General features: G+C 38.0%; 7 protein-coding genes across 7 annotated transcripts; 3 read left to right on the top strand and 4 right to left on the bottom strand.

Annotated features, from left to right (window-relative positions):
- Positions 1-457: 457 nt before the first annotated feature.
- Positions 458-1,672, bottom strand: SPAR_G05060 (arsenic resistance protein; the record flags this gene model as incomplete). Its single annotated transcript, XM_033910737.1, has 1 exon — positions 458-1,672. One exon carries the CDS (start codon positions 1,670-1,672, stop codon positions 458-460), a length of 1,215 nt encoding a protein of 404 aa, XP_033766628.1.
- Positions 1,673-1,923: 251 nt separating this feature from the next.
- On the top strand, positions 1,924-2,316 carry SPAR_G05050 (Arr2; the record flags this gene model as incomplete). The annotated part of the gene is made up of 1 exon (XM_033910736.1): positions 1,924-2,316. One exon carries the CDS (start codon positions 1,924-1,926, stop codon positions 2,314-2,316), a length of 393 nt encoding a protein of 130 aa, XP_033766627.1.
- A 211-nt stretch (positions 2,317-2,527) lies between these two features.
- SPAR_G05040 (Arr1) lies at positions 2,528-3,412 on the top strand (the record flags this gene model as incomplete). Its single annotated transcript, XM_033910735.1, has 1 exon — positions 2,528-3,412. One exon carries the CDS (start codon positions 2,528-2,530, stop codon positions 3,410-3,412), a length of 885 nt encoding a protein of 294 aa, XP_033766626.1.
- Positions 3,413-6,984: 3,572 nt separating this feature from the next.
- Positions 6,985-7,347, bottom strand: SPAR_G05030 (SRP1/TIP1 family protein; the record flags this gene model as incomplete). Its single annotated transcript, XM_033910734.1, has 1 exon — positions 6,985-7,347. One exon carries the CDS (start codon positions 7,345-7,347, stop codon positions 6,985-6,987), a length of 363 nt encoding a protein of 120 aa, XP_033766625.1.
- Positions 7,348-9,364: 2,017 nt separating this feature from the next.
- MAL32 (alpha-glucosidase MAL32) lies at positions 9,365-11,119 on the bottom strand (the record flags this gene model as incomplete). Its single annotated transcript, XM_033910733.1, has 1 exon — positions 9,365-11,119. One exon carries the CDS (start codon positions 11,117-11,119, stop codon positions 9,365-9,367), a length of 1,755 nt encoding a protein of 584 aa, XP_033766624.1.
- Positions 11,120-11,997: 878 nt separating this feature from the next.
- MAL31 (maltose permease) lies at positions 11,998-13,842 on the top strand (the record flags this gene model as incomplete). Its single annotated transcript, XM_033910732.1, has 1 exon — positions 11,998-13,842. One exon carries the CDS (start codon positions 11,998-12,000, stop codon positions 13,840-13,842), a length of 1,845 nt encoding a protein of 614 aa, XP_033766623.1.
- Positions 13,843-14,961: 1,119 nt separating this feature from the next.
- Positions 14,962-16,170, bottom strand: SPAR_G05000 (fungal specific transcription factor domain-containing protein; the record flags this gene model as incomplete). The annotated part of the gene is made up of 1 exon (XM_033910731.1): positions 14,962-16,170. One exon carries the CDS (start codon positions 16,168-16,170, stop codon positions 14,962-14,964), a length of 1,209 nt encoding a protein of 402 aa, XP_033766622.1.
- Positions 16,171-16,939: the final 769 nt, after the last annotated feature.

Raw genomic sequence — 16,939 nt, 5'->3', positions numbered from 1 at the left:
ACGAATGATCTATGAAACCATTGTCGTACCATCACCATGTGCTATTCCATCGGGCTTGCAATACTTGAGCTTAAAGCATTACTCATCTTGCAGGAAAATCTCAAGAATGACATACAATACGCAATAATAATTTTTCAGCGAGTTACTAATTCAAAGACATTGTATTTAGAAGTGATGTACATAACGCTGTTTGCCACTTGAGTTCATTAGACTTTCAAAAATGCAATAAAAAGATTACGCCCCTTCTTACTGAACTTCAATACTGTGCGGAGTTTTTGAATGATGCGGGATGGCTTGAACAAACCCATTTTTTCATCCTAACCATCACTAAGATCAATCAGTTGTCCTTCAAAAAAAATTGTCAATTTTATCTGTTTTTAGGGTGAACTTGCATTAATATAGAGTTATAAGTGGCATCATTCATTGGTGCGCAAGTAATTCTTTGGTGAGTTAACAGTTAATTTCTATTGTTCCATATATAATATGGTTTGAGGATCCTCGCGACTATTGCCAAAATTAATAAAATTGGAACTTCTAGCAACGGCCCAAATGTTGCAGCTATTGCTTGCTTGCTATTGTTACCATATAAGGAAATAGCAATTGCCAGGGATAGTTCAAAATTATTTGAAGCCATAGTGAAGCATTGCGTCATCGTAATAGAAAAGCTAGCTTCACAAGACTTTCTTCCCCAGACCCTCTTTAAAAGTAGTTCTTGGTCACAACTACATTCTCTTTGTGTATCACTCCTAGATATTGATAAGTACCTCATTAATGCGAAGGTCGAAAACCATGCAATAAAGAAGTAAAGCACCAATGGGACAAAACACAATATTGCAGAACCAATTTCGTGGATAAATTGATAACCTCTACTAATAAAAATAACAAATAAAGTGTAATGAAATCCGATCGTTGCCCATGGAGAAATAAATCTCAAAATGTACTTTTCATAATTACTTTTACCAACTATGGTAAGACTTGCCAAGCGTATGGTAATGCCAATTCCCAGTGGTATGCCGAGAAAAACTCCGACGGACTTTGCAACCTCTTCGAATAATACCCTATTTGAAGTATTCAGGTGGTCATGAGAAATAACATAACAGTAAAATATCTGCAATGGTGCATATAATACCATCTGTAAAAGCGAGTTCGTAATAACAAGCACGACGCAGAGATCATTGTCTCCTCCAGCAATCTGATTCAAAATCAGCACCATGGCAATGCATCTAGCTACTCCGATCATAATAATGCCTTGACGGTATTCCTTATAATCGAATAGCGCCATCCACGCCAATGCTGTCATCAACAAAGGACCGATGACCCAATTCAAAAATAACGAGAGGGCTAGTTGCTTCCTTACATAGCTCTTGTAGAAGTACTTGTGAATAGACTCCCAGGAAACTTTACAGATTGGGGGAATCATCATTACAATCATACCAACAGTCAAAGGAATGGACACTCCCATCAGATTGGGATGACCTTCAGCGTCAAAAGTGTGACGGGAAGAAGGCACATAGACGGAAATTATTACTGCAATGATTATGGAGAGAATTATAGTAAATGGCAACATCAAGTCAAGCCATGACAATGACTTGATGGTAATCAGTATATCGGTGCGATTCACCATATTAACCTTAGAAGGTACCGAATTTTCACTTTTTTGATCTTCTGACATTACTCTACTTACGCTGATGATTTGTTGATTGGGTTCTCTTGAATTACAACGAGAGCATTCATTTATGTTCTTTTCCGTTTACATTATAATTACGTAAGGATCGTTGCCGCTAAAGTTGATTATTAATCAAACAAAAAGATAATTAGGAGCTTTCAAAATTTGATTTTAAATCAACACTTTTGAAAAGTTGGTATAAAAACTAATGTATAACAAACTAATATTGAGGAAAATTTGATAACCCAGTAAGCGTAATGGTAAGTTTCATAACCTCTAGGCAACTCGAGGGTCTAATTGAAAATCAGAGGAAGGATTTCCAAGTTGTTGATCTTCGGAGAGAAGATTTTGCACGTGATCATATTACAAACGCTTGGCATGTTCCAGTAACAGCACAGATTACAGAGAAGCAACTGAATCAATTAATTACAGGTCTATCGGATACTTTCTCAAATTCTCAATTCGTCAAAGTGATATTTCATTGTACTGGGTCCAGGAATAGGGGACCAAAAGTTGCTGCTAAATTCGAAACCTACTTACAAGAACAAGATATTACAAGTAAGTTTGAGAGTTGCATCCTCGTTGGAGGTTTCTACGCTTGGGAGACCCATTGTAGAAGGAGTAACCTTAAATTGATTGCTAGTGGTTGAGCTGCTCAACTTTTATTGTTCCAGCATTAAAGTAAAAGTCTTTTCAATATTTTATGTACTGCAAAACTTTTTAATTCCATTTTTTTTTTTTCGTTTCTTTTCTTGTTATCTTTGCAAAATCATATTAGTATATAATTCTAGAATGCGGATGGTCTTTAAGGAGCGGCCGTTGAAAAAACATGTCAAAACGGAAGATAAGTGACCTAAGATAATGGCAAAACCGCGTGGAAGAAAAGGCGGTAGGAAGCCTTCACTTACTCCACCTAAAAATAAGAGAGCTGCGCAACTTAGAGCATCCCAAAACGCATTTAGAAAACGAAAGTTGGAAAGATTAGAAGAACTAGAGAAGAAAGAAGCTCAGCTAACGGTAACAAATGATCAAATTCACATATTAAAGAAGGAAAATGAACTTCTCCATTTTATGCTGAGGAGTCTTTTGACTGAGAGGAACACGCCTTCTGATGAACGGAACATTAGTAAGGCCTGTTGTGAAGAAAAACCGCCCACATGTAACACTCTCGATGGTAGTGTGGTTCTTTCCTCCACATATAATTCCCTTGAAATACAGCAATGCTACGTATTTTTCAAGCAACTGCTCTCAGTGTGTGTTGGAAAGAATTGTACAGTGCCGTCACCGTTGAATTCCTTTGATCGGTCCTTCTATCCCATAGGCTGTAGAAATCTCTCAAATGACATACCAGGCTATTCTTTTCTAAATGATGCAATGAGTGAGATTCATACATTTGGTGACTTCAATGGGGAACTTGATAGTTCCTTTTTGAAGTTTAGTGGGACTGAAATAAAGGAGCCAAATAATTTCATTACTGAAAACACTAATGCAATAGAAACAGCGGCAGCAAGCATGGTGATTAGGCAGGGTTTCCATTCAAGACAGTATTATACAGCGGATGGTTTTGGAGGGGACGTTCTATTAAGTGCGATGGATATTTGGAGTTTTATGAAAGTACATCCAAAGGTTAACACATTTGACCTTGAAATTTTGGGAACAGAACTTAAGAAAAGTGCTACCTGTTCTAATTTTGATATTTTAATTAGCCTCAAGCATTTCATTAAGGTCTTTTCGTCAAGATTATAATATTGTTCCTGTAAGCACAGCACAACGTTGTCTTTTTTATAGTTAATATATAAGTTAAAAGCCGAATTTTTCATTTATTTATATACATGGTGTGAATATTATTACGGTCAGATATTTTCGCTTATTTATGTACTTGCATGCATTTAGATTTTATTGGAAAAAGTATTTATTTATCGTCTATCGACTAGTATTCACGTTACTAGTATATTCTGTATAGTTAATGATAGAGCCTTTATTTAAAATGGAAATCCAATAACTATTTCAAAATCAAATTATATGTCAAAGATGTTCAACAAATTGGGAAGGCAAGACGCGAGCACTAGGTCTGATACCCTTTTTAACGCCTTGACATACACGCGTCTATTTCCTTTTTCTTGTCGAGGTATTGAGGTATTGACCAATGCTGAATGCTTGATAATGTAATTAGGGATCGTGTACGACAAGTTTCAGCAATTGTTAGGGTGTTATTTTCATTGTTCCCGATTATGAGCACAATATGGCGGTCTTCTACTAGGATAACTTGGGCGTATGTTCCACTATACTAAAACCATGATTTTATCAATGTAGAACAAATGTTGAAAATTTGGTTCAAATACAAACATTTATTAAAACACTATAATACGATCGATGTGGAGTGTTTAATGAATATTTTTCATGTTCACGTTTATATAATTCCTGTCCAAACGCTTTTCGTCGATTAACTTGGAATTCTTCATAACATTGATTCGAACCCTTAATTATCCATTCACCATGGAAAAGGTTTGAGAAAACTCTTTATAACTTTGTTGTAAACATATTATAGTAAAGTAGAAGAGCCTCTGCTGTGCATGGTTAAGTAAAATTGCAATGTACACGCAAGTATACATATATTGTAATTGATCGAAAAGAAGTTAAGAAATGTTTAATTACTAATGATTAATGGAAAGGAAAGGTCGTTTCTCATTTCGTTTTGTCATGATGTTCACGAAAAGGGATATCAAGTAATCGAGAAACGCAAGTTAAACAGTTGCCAATTTGGAGCTGATTTTTGATGAAATTTTTTTGGAGTATTACAAATTGAGTTATCGTCCTTGGTATGGACGTATCTACCATCTTCCATAGCAGTTTGTTGGTTAGTTTTAGGTTTTTTTACGTAAGGAAGAATGCAATTAGTGGGTCACAGAACATAAGCGATAATGATTTCCAATTTCTGTATGTACTTATAAGCGTTCGTCAAAGCAGCTATTTTAAGATTGCCCGAGTATAAGTTTAATAAAATATAAAGAATCATACCATTGGATGGATACAAAACAAAAAACAAGGGGACCAACCAATTTTGAATCATTTCGGATTGTTCTGACACTACCAGTCAAAGTCAATGGGTCCAGGGTACAACTCAGGGGGGCAATCCATTAAGAGAACATCAATGAGATTTTTTTGAGAAATTGGTGAACAATCGGATAATTTTGGGATTCCATAGTTGTTGAAGATTATAATATTAAGTATACAGAATATACTAGAAATTCTCCTCGAGGATATATAAATCCACAAAAGGGCGTTGATAATTCTACATAATAGTATCATTATTTCTTCTTCCATTTTATATGTTGTCATTCATTTTTTCCTATTACATTATCAATCCTCGCGTCTCAGCTTCCACTAAATTTGATGGCTGTTTCTCAATCCTTATGTCATCTTCTTACACCGCATGTGATAATATACTACTAACATGAATACTAGTAAATAGGTGATATTGGAAATTCATTCCAACAACATGGATGTTTTATGAGTCCTTCAAATCCTTGGTGTTTCGTACCTGGATATTATTATGGTTACCAGTCATGGTTTGGTGGAAAATATCCACCAATTTGATTTACCTATTTATAGTTTCATTTCTTCTTTTTTTTCTAGGGTCAATATTTGTACCCGTTACTGCGGTACTTTCTTATAGACGTTCTTTATCTAAACAACTCACTCAGTTTTCCAAAGAAATTGCTAAAACTACACCAGGCAGGCACATCCATGATTGGGAAGTTATGCTACAAATCTAAATTCGTGCTTTTATGAAATCAAAGCTTGGAATACTAAGTACTTTTTTTTCAATGCTGCGGACTGCCAAGAAGCGTTCAGAAGAGCTCTTCTCGAACCATTCTTTCTGAAGAAGGACGAAGCTGCCAAGGTTAAGTCATTTAAAGGTTCCGTTCCTTACACCGAAGAGGCCTTGCAAGTTTATTTTACAGAAATAGAGAAACTGTGGAAGATGTTTAATACAGAGAAAGCATGGAGCCCCGTTGACCTCGAAGACGTTCAGTCTCCCAAGTAAGCTCACCGGTTTAAGCTTACCTGGGGTTCCCAAGGGGATATTCAGTCTCGATTGTTTGCCTCTCTTCCTTTCTGTACCGTTCACTATCTACGTGACAAGAAATTGTGGCCTTCTACATCGTATTTTGTTTCCTGGGGGGATATCATTCATCAAGGTAAGTTGTTTCAAAAATCAGAGGGTTTCGACTATGAAAACGGAACGCAAGATGCAGTTCTTGTCAACTATTATAAATGAACAAGATAGTAGTGTTAATGGTTGGGATGAGATTGCAAAGAAAATGAATGGGTACTTGTTTGAAATGAAAGTTTGGAGGAACGAAAGGTTCTTTTTCGACGGGGTTGATTGCAGACGGTTTTTTGACCACCACTTTTACAGTCTTTTATCTCCAAAGAGATCTCTCTTTGATAAATTGTTGGACGTGGAACTTTGGCCATATATTAAAGAAGCACACGTATCCCGCAGCGACGAGTCTTTAGTGAAGAAATGAGCATGCCCTTTTCAAACCAAAAATTTGTAGATTCGTACTTCATTAGATCTAACTACCATATTTTATTGGATACCCTAAAATCCAGGTTAACGCTTATGTACACAGCGTGGCGCGGTCCAGAATATCATCAATAAACCGGCAAAAAATACGACAGCTCAATCCTCAAATGATAAATAGTTTTACTGTGTATTAGTTACAATCGGACTCTTTCACACAACGCTTTTTTTTTCTACATTTTTGTTAACCAAGAAATGTATTGAAAGCTCTAAGATCAAGTATTGTACCGAATACTAAATTAAAACCCTCCTGCCCCGAAAAGAATCCATGATCTACAACTTTAATCTTAAAAGTGACACATGTGCAACGAACAACTCCGAGGCGACGCCCTAAAAAAAGAAGCGATCTATTTTTAGGGGAAAGATGAAAGAAATTAAAGCCATATAATTCTGATTTGAATATAAACTCTTGTATTAATGATGGCATCGACTGGTTTTCTGGAAGGATAACCCAAAATACCAGCATTTTTCTACACATTAATACCCACGCCGCTGAAGCGTACCCACGTCGAAAAGTGCCACAAAAGGAAGAGAGAATTTACGTCTCTAATCTCATCCTGCCCCGCCAAATTGTTCATAAATACAGCAATTGATCAGTAGTAATACTATTAATATACGCTTACATATAATCAACTATTTATACTATCAAAAAAAAAAAAAAAACTTTTTTTTTAGTTTTTTCGTTACTTTTCAGTCTATAAAGTTTCATTCGTAAAGGCGCTTATCTCTAGTTAGCGATGGTGTAGATGCCGTCCTTGGATAGAGCGCTAGAGATAGCTGGCTTTAATCTGCTGGAGTACCATGGGACACCAGTGATCATTCTGGTGACTTGGTCTGGGGCAATACCAGTCAACATGGTGGTAAAGTCACCGTAGTTGAAAACAGCTTCAGCAATTTCAACTGGGTAGGTTTCAGTTGGGTGAGCGGCTTGGAAGGAGTAGTATTGGGCCAAGTGGGCTCTGATATCAGAGACGTAGACACCCAATTCAACCAAGTTGACTTTTTCGTCAGATTGAGCTAAAGTGGTGGTTGCAGAAGCACCGGCAGCGATGGCGGCGACACCAGCAGCGATTGAAGTTAATTTGACCATTGTATTTGTTTGTTTTTTTAGTACTGATGTAAGCTTTAACTAGAAATAAAGAAATGAAGGCGTATACCTCAGAGATAGATTACTAAAGCAGGCCTATTTATATGAATTTCTTGCCAACTTTCCATGCACAAACGAGTTATCTCCTGGCAGTCATCTTTCATCTGAAATGCCTCAATTCGCTACTGTTATCCCACACTTATTGTTGTTATTACTATGGAGAAGCTTCTGTACTTGAACGATGCTTTTTTCATAGGTTCCGTATACGAGCCACGCGCTTCAATTGCCTATACTCTATATTGCATTTCCAAGGCACAAGAATGTTCCCTCACAGCGGAGCCACCTCCAAAGAGGCCCTCTAGGGTGCCTTCAGAAGTGCAGCTGCAGCTTTTGGCCAAGAGTAATAAAAAGCCAATTCCGAACTTGCTTTGAATCCTCGTTCAGAGGTCAGCTAATCTTGACGCTAAACGGTTGCTACGGGGAAACCGTAGATTTCCTTTTTTTCTTAAAATAGTAAAAATGAAAGATTTATCAAGTATCGGAGTCGTATACTGTAGGGGTTTGTAGTCTTATACACTGCCAGCAAAGTTGTTGACGAGACAAATGTACATTCAGGGTGCTACGAAGCGCTAGTCCTGAAACGGCGGCAATTCTACTAGACTAAGCCTATTATGTCGCTAAATTAATTCGAGAACGGCACCAGAGCTTCACATCTTAGGGGACCTTTGCCGCCATCGGTGCTATGTTTCCTCCTTTTCTTATGAGATAAAGAGAAACAAAAAATGGCCGCAGGCATACAGAAATTCTGTCTTATGGTGGCATGCTGAATATTTTCCGTTGGCATGAAATTGATAGGTAGTTTAATGTTAATAATATAGAGAAGCTTTTTGCTTTCCTATTCACCGATTCAATATGTCTCTCTTTCTAATGACCTAGTTTGCTTTAAAGAACTTGCAGTCACTATGGAGATAAGTAAATATCCATATTTAGATTATAGGCTCATTGGCAAAGAATAACCGCGCTCCTCCGATTCGTGGTTACAGCCGAAGATCCAGTCGCATAGGCGACATAGATTTGTTCGAAGATAAGAACGGAAAAGAAGGATATGGCTAAAGAAACATCTGCAATGCTTTTATTAAAAAAAACCTTCGTTTCTTCAGACTCCTTGCTCAAACAGATACCTATTTTATGTTCTCTGTATCATGAACGCACCCACTGACACCGATTTCCTCCTCGTTGATAATGTAAATCAAGTTATACGTTTTACGTTTCCCTCTATAGGTGCAATTGTGTATGTTCAAGGATCTGCAGTACCGTTAGAAGACTGTAAAAATATAAATGGAAGATTCATATATTCAATGGAAACTAGAGTGACTGAGATAAGAAAGGCTTCGAAGTAAAGGGCTGTAACTGCAACTGCTCGTGAGGATGCACACGAGTTTACAATGATGATTTCTTTCAGAGGGGTGGGCAGCTACTAAACTAACAGGAGTGGACATATCTCTTTAAGGGATTTTCTCCACCAAGCAACAATTCGTATCCCATAATTATCGCCGAATACAAATGCGGATTTGTAAGTTCACCATCCGAACCATGCGTCGCAATTTCTGAAGTCGAACTTGGGGAAGACGGTATTCTAGTAGTCGAACAACTCAGAGGATACTGTAGCCATACTACTCTATTCTTCAGTTTTACTGTCTTTTATGTATTGATCGAGAGACGCCAATACAGTGGAGTATGGAATATCGACGCTAACATCTGCACCAGGTCCTTGTCTCTTAGCTTTTTCATTTGGGGAGCTGGAGTTATTTTTGTTTCAATAATAACTTGAAATTCACATTATACACATTAAAATATCATAATGTACGAAAATCATGTAGAAAATCACATCTACCTATAATGGCGAACAGATTTTCAACAATGCTCTTACGTTATCATCATCCACATATACAAAAATATTTATTTAAGAAAAATCGGCGTTTGTTCGTCAAACTACGCACTGAAAAAAATGCGAAAGATTCTATTTGACAAGGTAAAGTCTACCTTCCCATGGTTTTAAAACTCTAGAGGAAGCGTCAGTATCATCATAATTTCCGAAGATAAAAGATAAAGAAGCGCCTTCTCTTGGGAGGTTGAATTCAATTTCTTCACCACTAAAATTCAAAGCGGCAAACAGCGTCTTATCTTCATACTCTTTAGTGAAGCTAAAGATCTGGTCACTGTCTAAATCAATGAACTGGAAATCGTAACCGTAAATCATAAGGTCCTTATATTTCTTTCTGGCTTGTAAGGCCCTTCTCCAGAAGTTGAGCACTGAGTCATTATTTTCGGATTCCTGCTCAACATTGATCCCCTGTTGGAAAGATTCGTTCAAGAAAAACCAAGGTTTAGCATCTGGACCAGTAAAGCCAGCATTTGGCTTTTCTTTGGTCCATGGCATAGGAGTTCTCGAATGATCTCTAGAAAGAAGGGCAATTCCTCTCAAGAAATCCTGCATTTCCATTGAATCTTCGCCAAACTTCTTTCTGATGATTTCGTGGTTGTTTCTTACATCAACGTCCTCATACTTCTCAATAGGCCAATCTTTGAAATTGATTTGGCCTATCTCCTGTCCTTGATAGACGTACAAAGTACCTGTCAACGAACATTCCAGCAATGCCAACAGCTTACCAGATGTGGTACAATATTTTGGTGAATCGTCAGCAAATCTCGTGATTGAACGAGGTTGATCGTGATTCTCAATATATGTAGTAGCCCAACTGTCAGTACCATTAATAAACAAGAAATTTGATGCGATAGCTTCTTTCCATTGTTTCAAGGAAAATGGTACTATGTTATAACGGAAAAATGGCGAGGTACCGATATCAACATGCGTGAAAGAGAAAACTTCACTGATTTCGTATCTGGCTGCACTGGTGTATAGTGCATTGTCGCTACCATGAGCGACTTCGCCTACTGTCATTATTTCTCTACCATCTTTAACTCTATTCTTCATGAACTTGTGCAGCTCTTGGTGATACTCATGGATCTTAGGACCATTATGAGACCCCCAGTTTGGATGCTGCAATTTTGAGGTTTTGTCAAAAATTGGTGAATCTGGTAAGCCAGGACGTTTTGAATACAAACCAGCGGTATCAATTCTAAAGCCGTCTACACCATGGTCTAACCAAAATCCAACGGCGCTTTCATAGATGGCCTTTCTGCAATCTTCATTTTCCCAATTCAAGTCTGCTTGACGACTTGCAAACAAGCGCAAGTAAAATTCTTGCGTCTTTTCGTCAAAAGTCCAAGCGGAACCACCAAAGAAGGATTTCCAGTTGTTTGGGGGAATTGGCTTCCCTTCATCGTCATAGCCCTTGGGAGGTCTCCAGAAGAACCAATCACGCTTTGGATTTGTCTTTGAGGATCTGCTCTCCTTAAACCATTCGTGTTCCGTAGAACAGTGGTTGATGACCAAATCGGTGATGAATTTCATACCAAGCTTATGAGTCTTGTCGATTAGCTCGAAGCAGTCCTCGTTGGTACCGTACGTAGGCCAGACTTTTTCGTAGTTAGATATATCATACCCCATATCTTGTTGTGGGGAGTCATAAAACGGACAAACCCAAATAGCATCAACGCCAAGATCTTTAATGTATGGCAACTTGGAGGTGATACCCTTTAAATCACCCCAGCCATCGTTGTTGGAGTCTTTAAAACTTGCTGGGTAAATTTGATAGATTGTGGCTTCTTTCCACCACTTCTTTTCAGTTTCTGGATGATCAGAAATAGTCATTTATGTACTTCTGTTATGCTTGACTGATTTGCATTTTAGTCTATCAGAAAAACTGCTCGAGAAATAGATGATTTGTCTTTTCTGAGACGTATTGATTGAACTTTTTATACCTTGTTCAGGGCGCTCAAGAAAATCATGTCGCGAGAGATATATTGAGGAAAGCAACTTGCCATCTTACGTTGTTTGGATCATCCCACGATAAAGGCCATGTTACGTACGTTGGGTACGTAAGGTAGCAAAAAAAGAAAAGAAAGGTATGTGTTATCATTCTTCGAGCCAACTCTTAATGTGTGGGGTCCGCGAAAATTCCCGGATAAATCCTGTAAACTTAAACTTAAACCCCGTATTTAACGAAATTTTTAACGAAGCGAGCAAAAAGGAGAAATATTATATAAAAGCGAGAGTTAAAGCGAGGTTGCAAAGAAATCTCTACGATACAGATGAACTCACTATAGCCAAGATATGTTCGTATTGGCACCTAAGCAGTGAAACTATTCAGGGGAGGATATATTTTCGGAAAATCGAAGTTATGTCAGTTTCTTTTTTCATGTTCAACCTAACTTTTGTGCAGGCATTATAGCGGCCTGCACATAATTTTTGTGGGGAACCAGCTGTTGCAGTACTCCCCTTACAGTTCTCAATAGTTGTTTAAACACTTCTCCAGGTTTCATAGTCTACATCTGGAGACGACCTTAGATAGAAGTATCCGCGGAGGCAGAGTTCGACATACTTTCGGCCCTACACGTTTTATTCAGAGTGAGTGCATAGTGCATAAGTACTCGGTATATAAAGAGGCGCTATATACTCCATATTTTTGTGATAGGTTTCAGTTTGATCAGTAGAACAATAAAAGATATATCCAAGAATATTAATTAACTATGAAGGGCTTATCTTCATTAATAAACAGAAAAAATGGCAAAAACGACTCAAACTTAGATGAGATCGAGAATGGCGTGAATGCTGCCGAATTCAACTCAATAGAGATGGAGGAGCAAGGTAAGAAAAGTGATTTTGATCTTTCCCATCTTGAATACGGTCCAGGTTCACTAACACCAAACGATAATAAAGAAGAAGCTCCAGATCTTCTCGATGAAGCTATGCAGGATGCCAAGGAGGCAGATGAAAGTGAGAGAGGGATGCCACTCATGACAGCTTTGAAGACATATCCTAAAGCAGCTGCTTGGTCACTATTGGTCTCCACTACCTTGATTCAAGAAGGTTATGATACAGCCATTCTAGGTTCTTTCTATGCCCTACCTGTTTTCCAGAAGAAATATGGTTCCCTGAATAGCAGTACAGGAGAATACGAAATCTCAGTTTCCTGGCAAATTGGTTTATGTTTATGTTACATGGCAGGTGAGATTGTGGGTTTGCAAATGACTGGGCCTTTTGTAGACCACATGGGTAATCGTTACACTTTGATTATGGCGTTGTTCTTTTTAGCGGCTTTTATTTTCATTCTGTATTTTTGCAAGAGTTTAGGTATGATCGCTGCGGGACAGGCGTTGTGTGGTATGCCATGGGGTTGTTTCCAGTGTTTGACCGTTTCTTATGCTTCTGAAATCTGTCCTTTGGCCCTAAGATACTATTTGACAACTTATTCTAATCTTTGCTGGACTTTTGGTCAACTTTTCGCTGCTGGTATTATGAAAAACTCCCAAAATAAGTATCCAAACAATGATCTGGGATACAGGCTACCTTTTGCTTTGCAGTGGATCTGGCCTCTTCCTTTGGCAGTAGGTATCTTTCTCGCCCCTGAATCCCCATGGTGGCTGATCAAAAAAGGGAGAATTGACGAGGCAAGGAGATCGCTTGAAAGGACATTGAGTGGTAAAGGACCCGAGAAAGAATTGCTGGTAAGTATGGAGCTGGATAAAATCAAAACCACTATAGAAAAGGAGCAAAAAATGTCTGATGAAGGAACTTACTGGGACTGTGTGAAAGACGGTATTAATCGGAGAAGAACCAGAATAGCTTGTTTATGTTGGATTGGTCAAACTTCTTGTGGTGCGTCATTAATCGGTTATTCAACTTACTTTTACGAAAAAGCTGGTGTTAGCACTGATACAGCCTTCACTTTTAGTATTATTCAATATTGTCTTGGTATTGCTGCAACGTTTCTATCCTGGTGGGGTTCAAAATATTTTGGTAGGTTTGACCTTTACACCGTTGGGTTGGCCTTTCAGGCCGTTATGTTCTTCATTATCGGCGGTCTGGGATGTTCAGATACTCATGGCGCTAAAATGGGCAGTGGTGCTCTTCTAATGGTTGTCGCGTTCTTTTACAACCTGGGTATTGCTCCTGTGGTTTTTTGCTTAGTTTCTGAAATACCGTCTTCAAGGCTAAGAACCAAAACAATTATTTTGGCCCGTAATGCTTATAATGTGATAAGTATTGTAGTTACAGTCTTGATCATGTACCAATTGAACTCAGAAAAATGGAATTGGGGTGCCAAGTCAGGTTTTTTCTGGGGAGGATTCTGTTTGGCTACTTTAGCTTGGGCTGTTGTCGATCTACCAGAAACTGCTGGTAGAACCTTTATGGAAATAAATGAATTATTTAGACTTGGTGTTCCAGCCAGAAAGTTTAAGTCAACTAAAGTAGACCCATTTGCAGCTGCTAAAGCGGCTGCTGCAGAAATTACTTTCAAAGATCCCAAAGAAGATACGGAAACTTCTATGGTAGATGAAGGGCGAAGTACGCCATCGATTGTGAATAAATGATTTTTCATCCGATAGATAAATATGGCATTATTCTATTTTATATAACTAGTATTTAACACATCGACATTATTTTTATCCTAAGTTATAATTTACCTTTGTTTAATTTTGCCACGACTTCGAAGTCTTTTGACTCAAGGTTATTATTTTGTTTTCAATAAAACGTCAATAATTTAAATGAATCACAAAAGTGACAGTCCTGGGTTTTGATATTTCACAGAAAAGATTACCTAATATATAAATCTTCATCCGTGTTAATGTAATCGCTTAAACCTTATATTGGATATTGATACATTCAATTTATATGTTTGTGAATATCACCTTTTTTAATCCGGTAAATTTACCTTTAGATATATTTTACAGCTTTTTAACCTAATGGGATTTCCTTAAGTTTAATTTATTATCGTGAATAAAACAATAACAGATATAACCATTACCCTTATCACGCCTCTTCACTATGTTATCAATATAACGCTCTGACATTTTTCCCCACCCGTATTTTTCTAGATGCCTATGGCGACTGGACTTATAATAGTATTACCTACAACCGTAATATAGCTTTCGCCTTAGCTAAATCTATGATATACAATTAGCATACACAAACAGCAATGCCAATGAAGGTATAGTAGTAAGCCGCCTGCATACATATACTTAATGTACTGTATAAAGAGTTATTTTGACTATCATATACAAACCTTCAAACGAGCAAGACAAGAATGGAACAATGTTATCAGAAGATGCTGAACAAAAATATGGTATTCTACCCGCTCTAAAAGCAGAAATTAAAAAATATCTCAATATATGCCGCTTACCCTTTATTAGGTATATCTATCTCTCATAAGTGGACAGCCATCTCACTTAGCGTTGCTTCCTATTATCGATTGAAACAATGCCAATTTGTTTTAAAAGTCTATAGGGACGCCAAAGTTAACGTGCCGAGTAGGACTAGCATTGAAGTATGATGCAAACCAGACCTCCAAATGGATAACCAGGTACTCTCTTCATGAAAAGGTGTCACAAGCAGCGGTGTTTATTTGGCTCCGCATTGAAAACACATAACCTCTTACAATAAAAAGCTATCTCCTTCTCAGGAAAATAAAGAAAGCAGGAAGTAGGAGTTTATCAGGGGATTATATCGTCTTCATCTTTGGACTTATCATTTAATTGCAAAGGTTTAGAAATGGGTAAAGTAATTAGAGCACCTTGACATTTCGTTGAAAACCTGTCGATCATTTTATTATTGCAGTGTTTCAGAGAGAAAACAAACTTGGATACATCGTACAGGACATTCCAAGCGTCCAGCTTCATGTTGTGATCATACTTATTTACAACGTCTACCAACGCATTGGCTATTTCTAGCGCCTTCATCGGTATACCAGGACCGTGTACATCATACAGGTTTTTCGGAGTTAAAAAAGTATCTCCCAACATGTCCCTAGCAATTTCGACTGGTATATGCGTATTACTAGTATTCGAAAGAAAATTCATCCGCATACCTTTCATTTGCAATACCAGCTTCCATGCTAGTGTTCTAACCCAATGCCGGGAAAATAAAAAGTCTATGTATCCATAAGACCATGGCTCTATATCAAGTGACGTGGTATGAAGTTCATTCCATATTCTTTTTAGAGAGTCTTCGGTACAAGAATCATTGGCACAGTTAGTAGCTAAAGCATCATAGAAACACTTTCCTGGTACAGTGAAAACCCTAATCACCTCAAGGAAGCTATCCAGAGAAAGCCGAGGGTCTGTTACAATCTCAGGTAGCGGTGGCGCTATTGTCGCATCCAGACTTGTGACGCACTTAATATATACGGCATAGTATCTCTCTGTCATGAGAAGCAAATAATAAACCTTTCTTCTGAGTTGCTGCTCACTAAACGGAAGAAATTCATAGGTTTCCTCCCGGTGGAATCCGGCTATCTTGATGAGGCCTACAGCCTCACAAGAAAGTCTGTATGAAGTTCTCGTATCAGCAAACTGTGCATAACAACGATGCAAACAGTAATAAGTCATAATTCGGAATATGTCACTGTTACTAAGATCGTCAAAGAATTGTCGTGATAACATGCAGAGTGAACATAACTGCCTTCCAGTGAAGGAAACTCCTTCTTCCGACTTAATTTCAGCTTGCAAATCGCTGAGTGTGGCTGCCGAAAGGGAAACCAAAAACCAGTAGGCGTAGCAGTCATCATATTTTTCGTCTAGAAGTTTGTGAAGATCATCGTAGCAGAGCATAGGCCAGATTACGTATAAGTTATCGTGATACAGCCTCAAACACTGATCAATCAGATTTTTTGGAACCTTCTTACACACCACCGGAGCTGTCATGATATTATTATTCATACATATCATCTGCACTTCTGCTATTTTTTTCAAGCTTCCTTCCCTGATAGATTTTGGACCTCTCTTTTTTAAAGGTTGAAGATATGTGCACTTCATATGGCGCTGGAGGCAGCGGTTACATGGTTTATTTCGGTCACACTTTACTCGACGAATACGACAGCAGTCGCATGACTGTCTTGCAATACTCATATTATTATAAGACAAAAGTTTGTGTTAATTACTTTTCCTTGTCATGAAATGAAAAAAGTCTCGAAGTTATTATTTTATTCTGCCGTCCGTATTTAAGTTATGGAATAAAAAGCAAACAGATCACTAAATCCGGGGTTGTTCAAGCAGCATTAAGGGGTGGGAGGTGGAGTGACGCTGCAGCCCATGTTGTCACCCGGACTGCATTGCTAGTCCAAATCTCTAGAGCGTGACCATTGCTTCGATGGGGTGTTGAATTAATGGGCTTTAACAGCAGAAATTATGACGCCATTAAGCATATTTATTTGCTGTTGATGTTCAGCATAGTAGCGCTTTAATACTATATGCTGTAATGGATTGAACTACAAGGAGTGCAATAAATACGATTATTTTAGAGAAGATATTTGAAAAGCTGCCCTTCTTTTCCTACGGGGTTGGTATGCATACTTGAGAAGAACAGATAGAAAAGATAAAGAAAATATGAGAAATTATACGGCGGATTAATTTTCGCGAAAATAATCTACGGAAAAACTGTGGGGAGAAAAAGATTAAGTTATGCGCTACACAC

This window comes from Saccharomyces paradoxus, chromosome VII (assembly GCF_002079055.1).
Source record: "Saccharomyces paradoxus chromosome VII, complete sequence".
In the NCBI taxonomy this organism is placed as follows: domain Eukaryota; kingdom Fungi; phylum Ascomycota; class Saccharomycetes; order Saccharomycetales; family Saccharomycetaceae; genus Saccharomyces; species Saccharomyces paradoxus.
The sequence above is the reverse complement of the archived record's forward strand: the minus strand, read 5'-3'. Positions and strand labels throughout refer to the sequence as shown.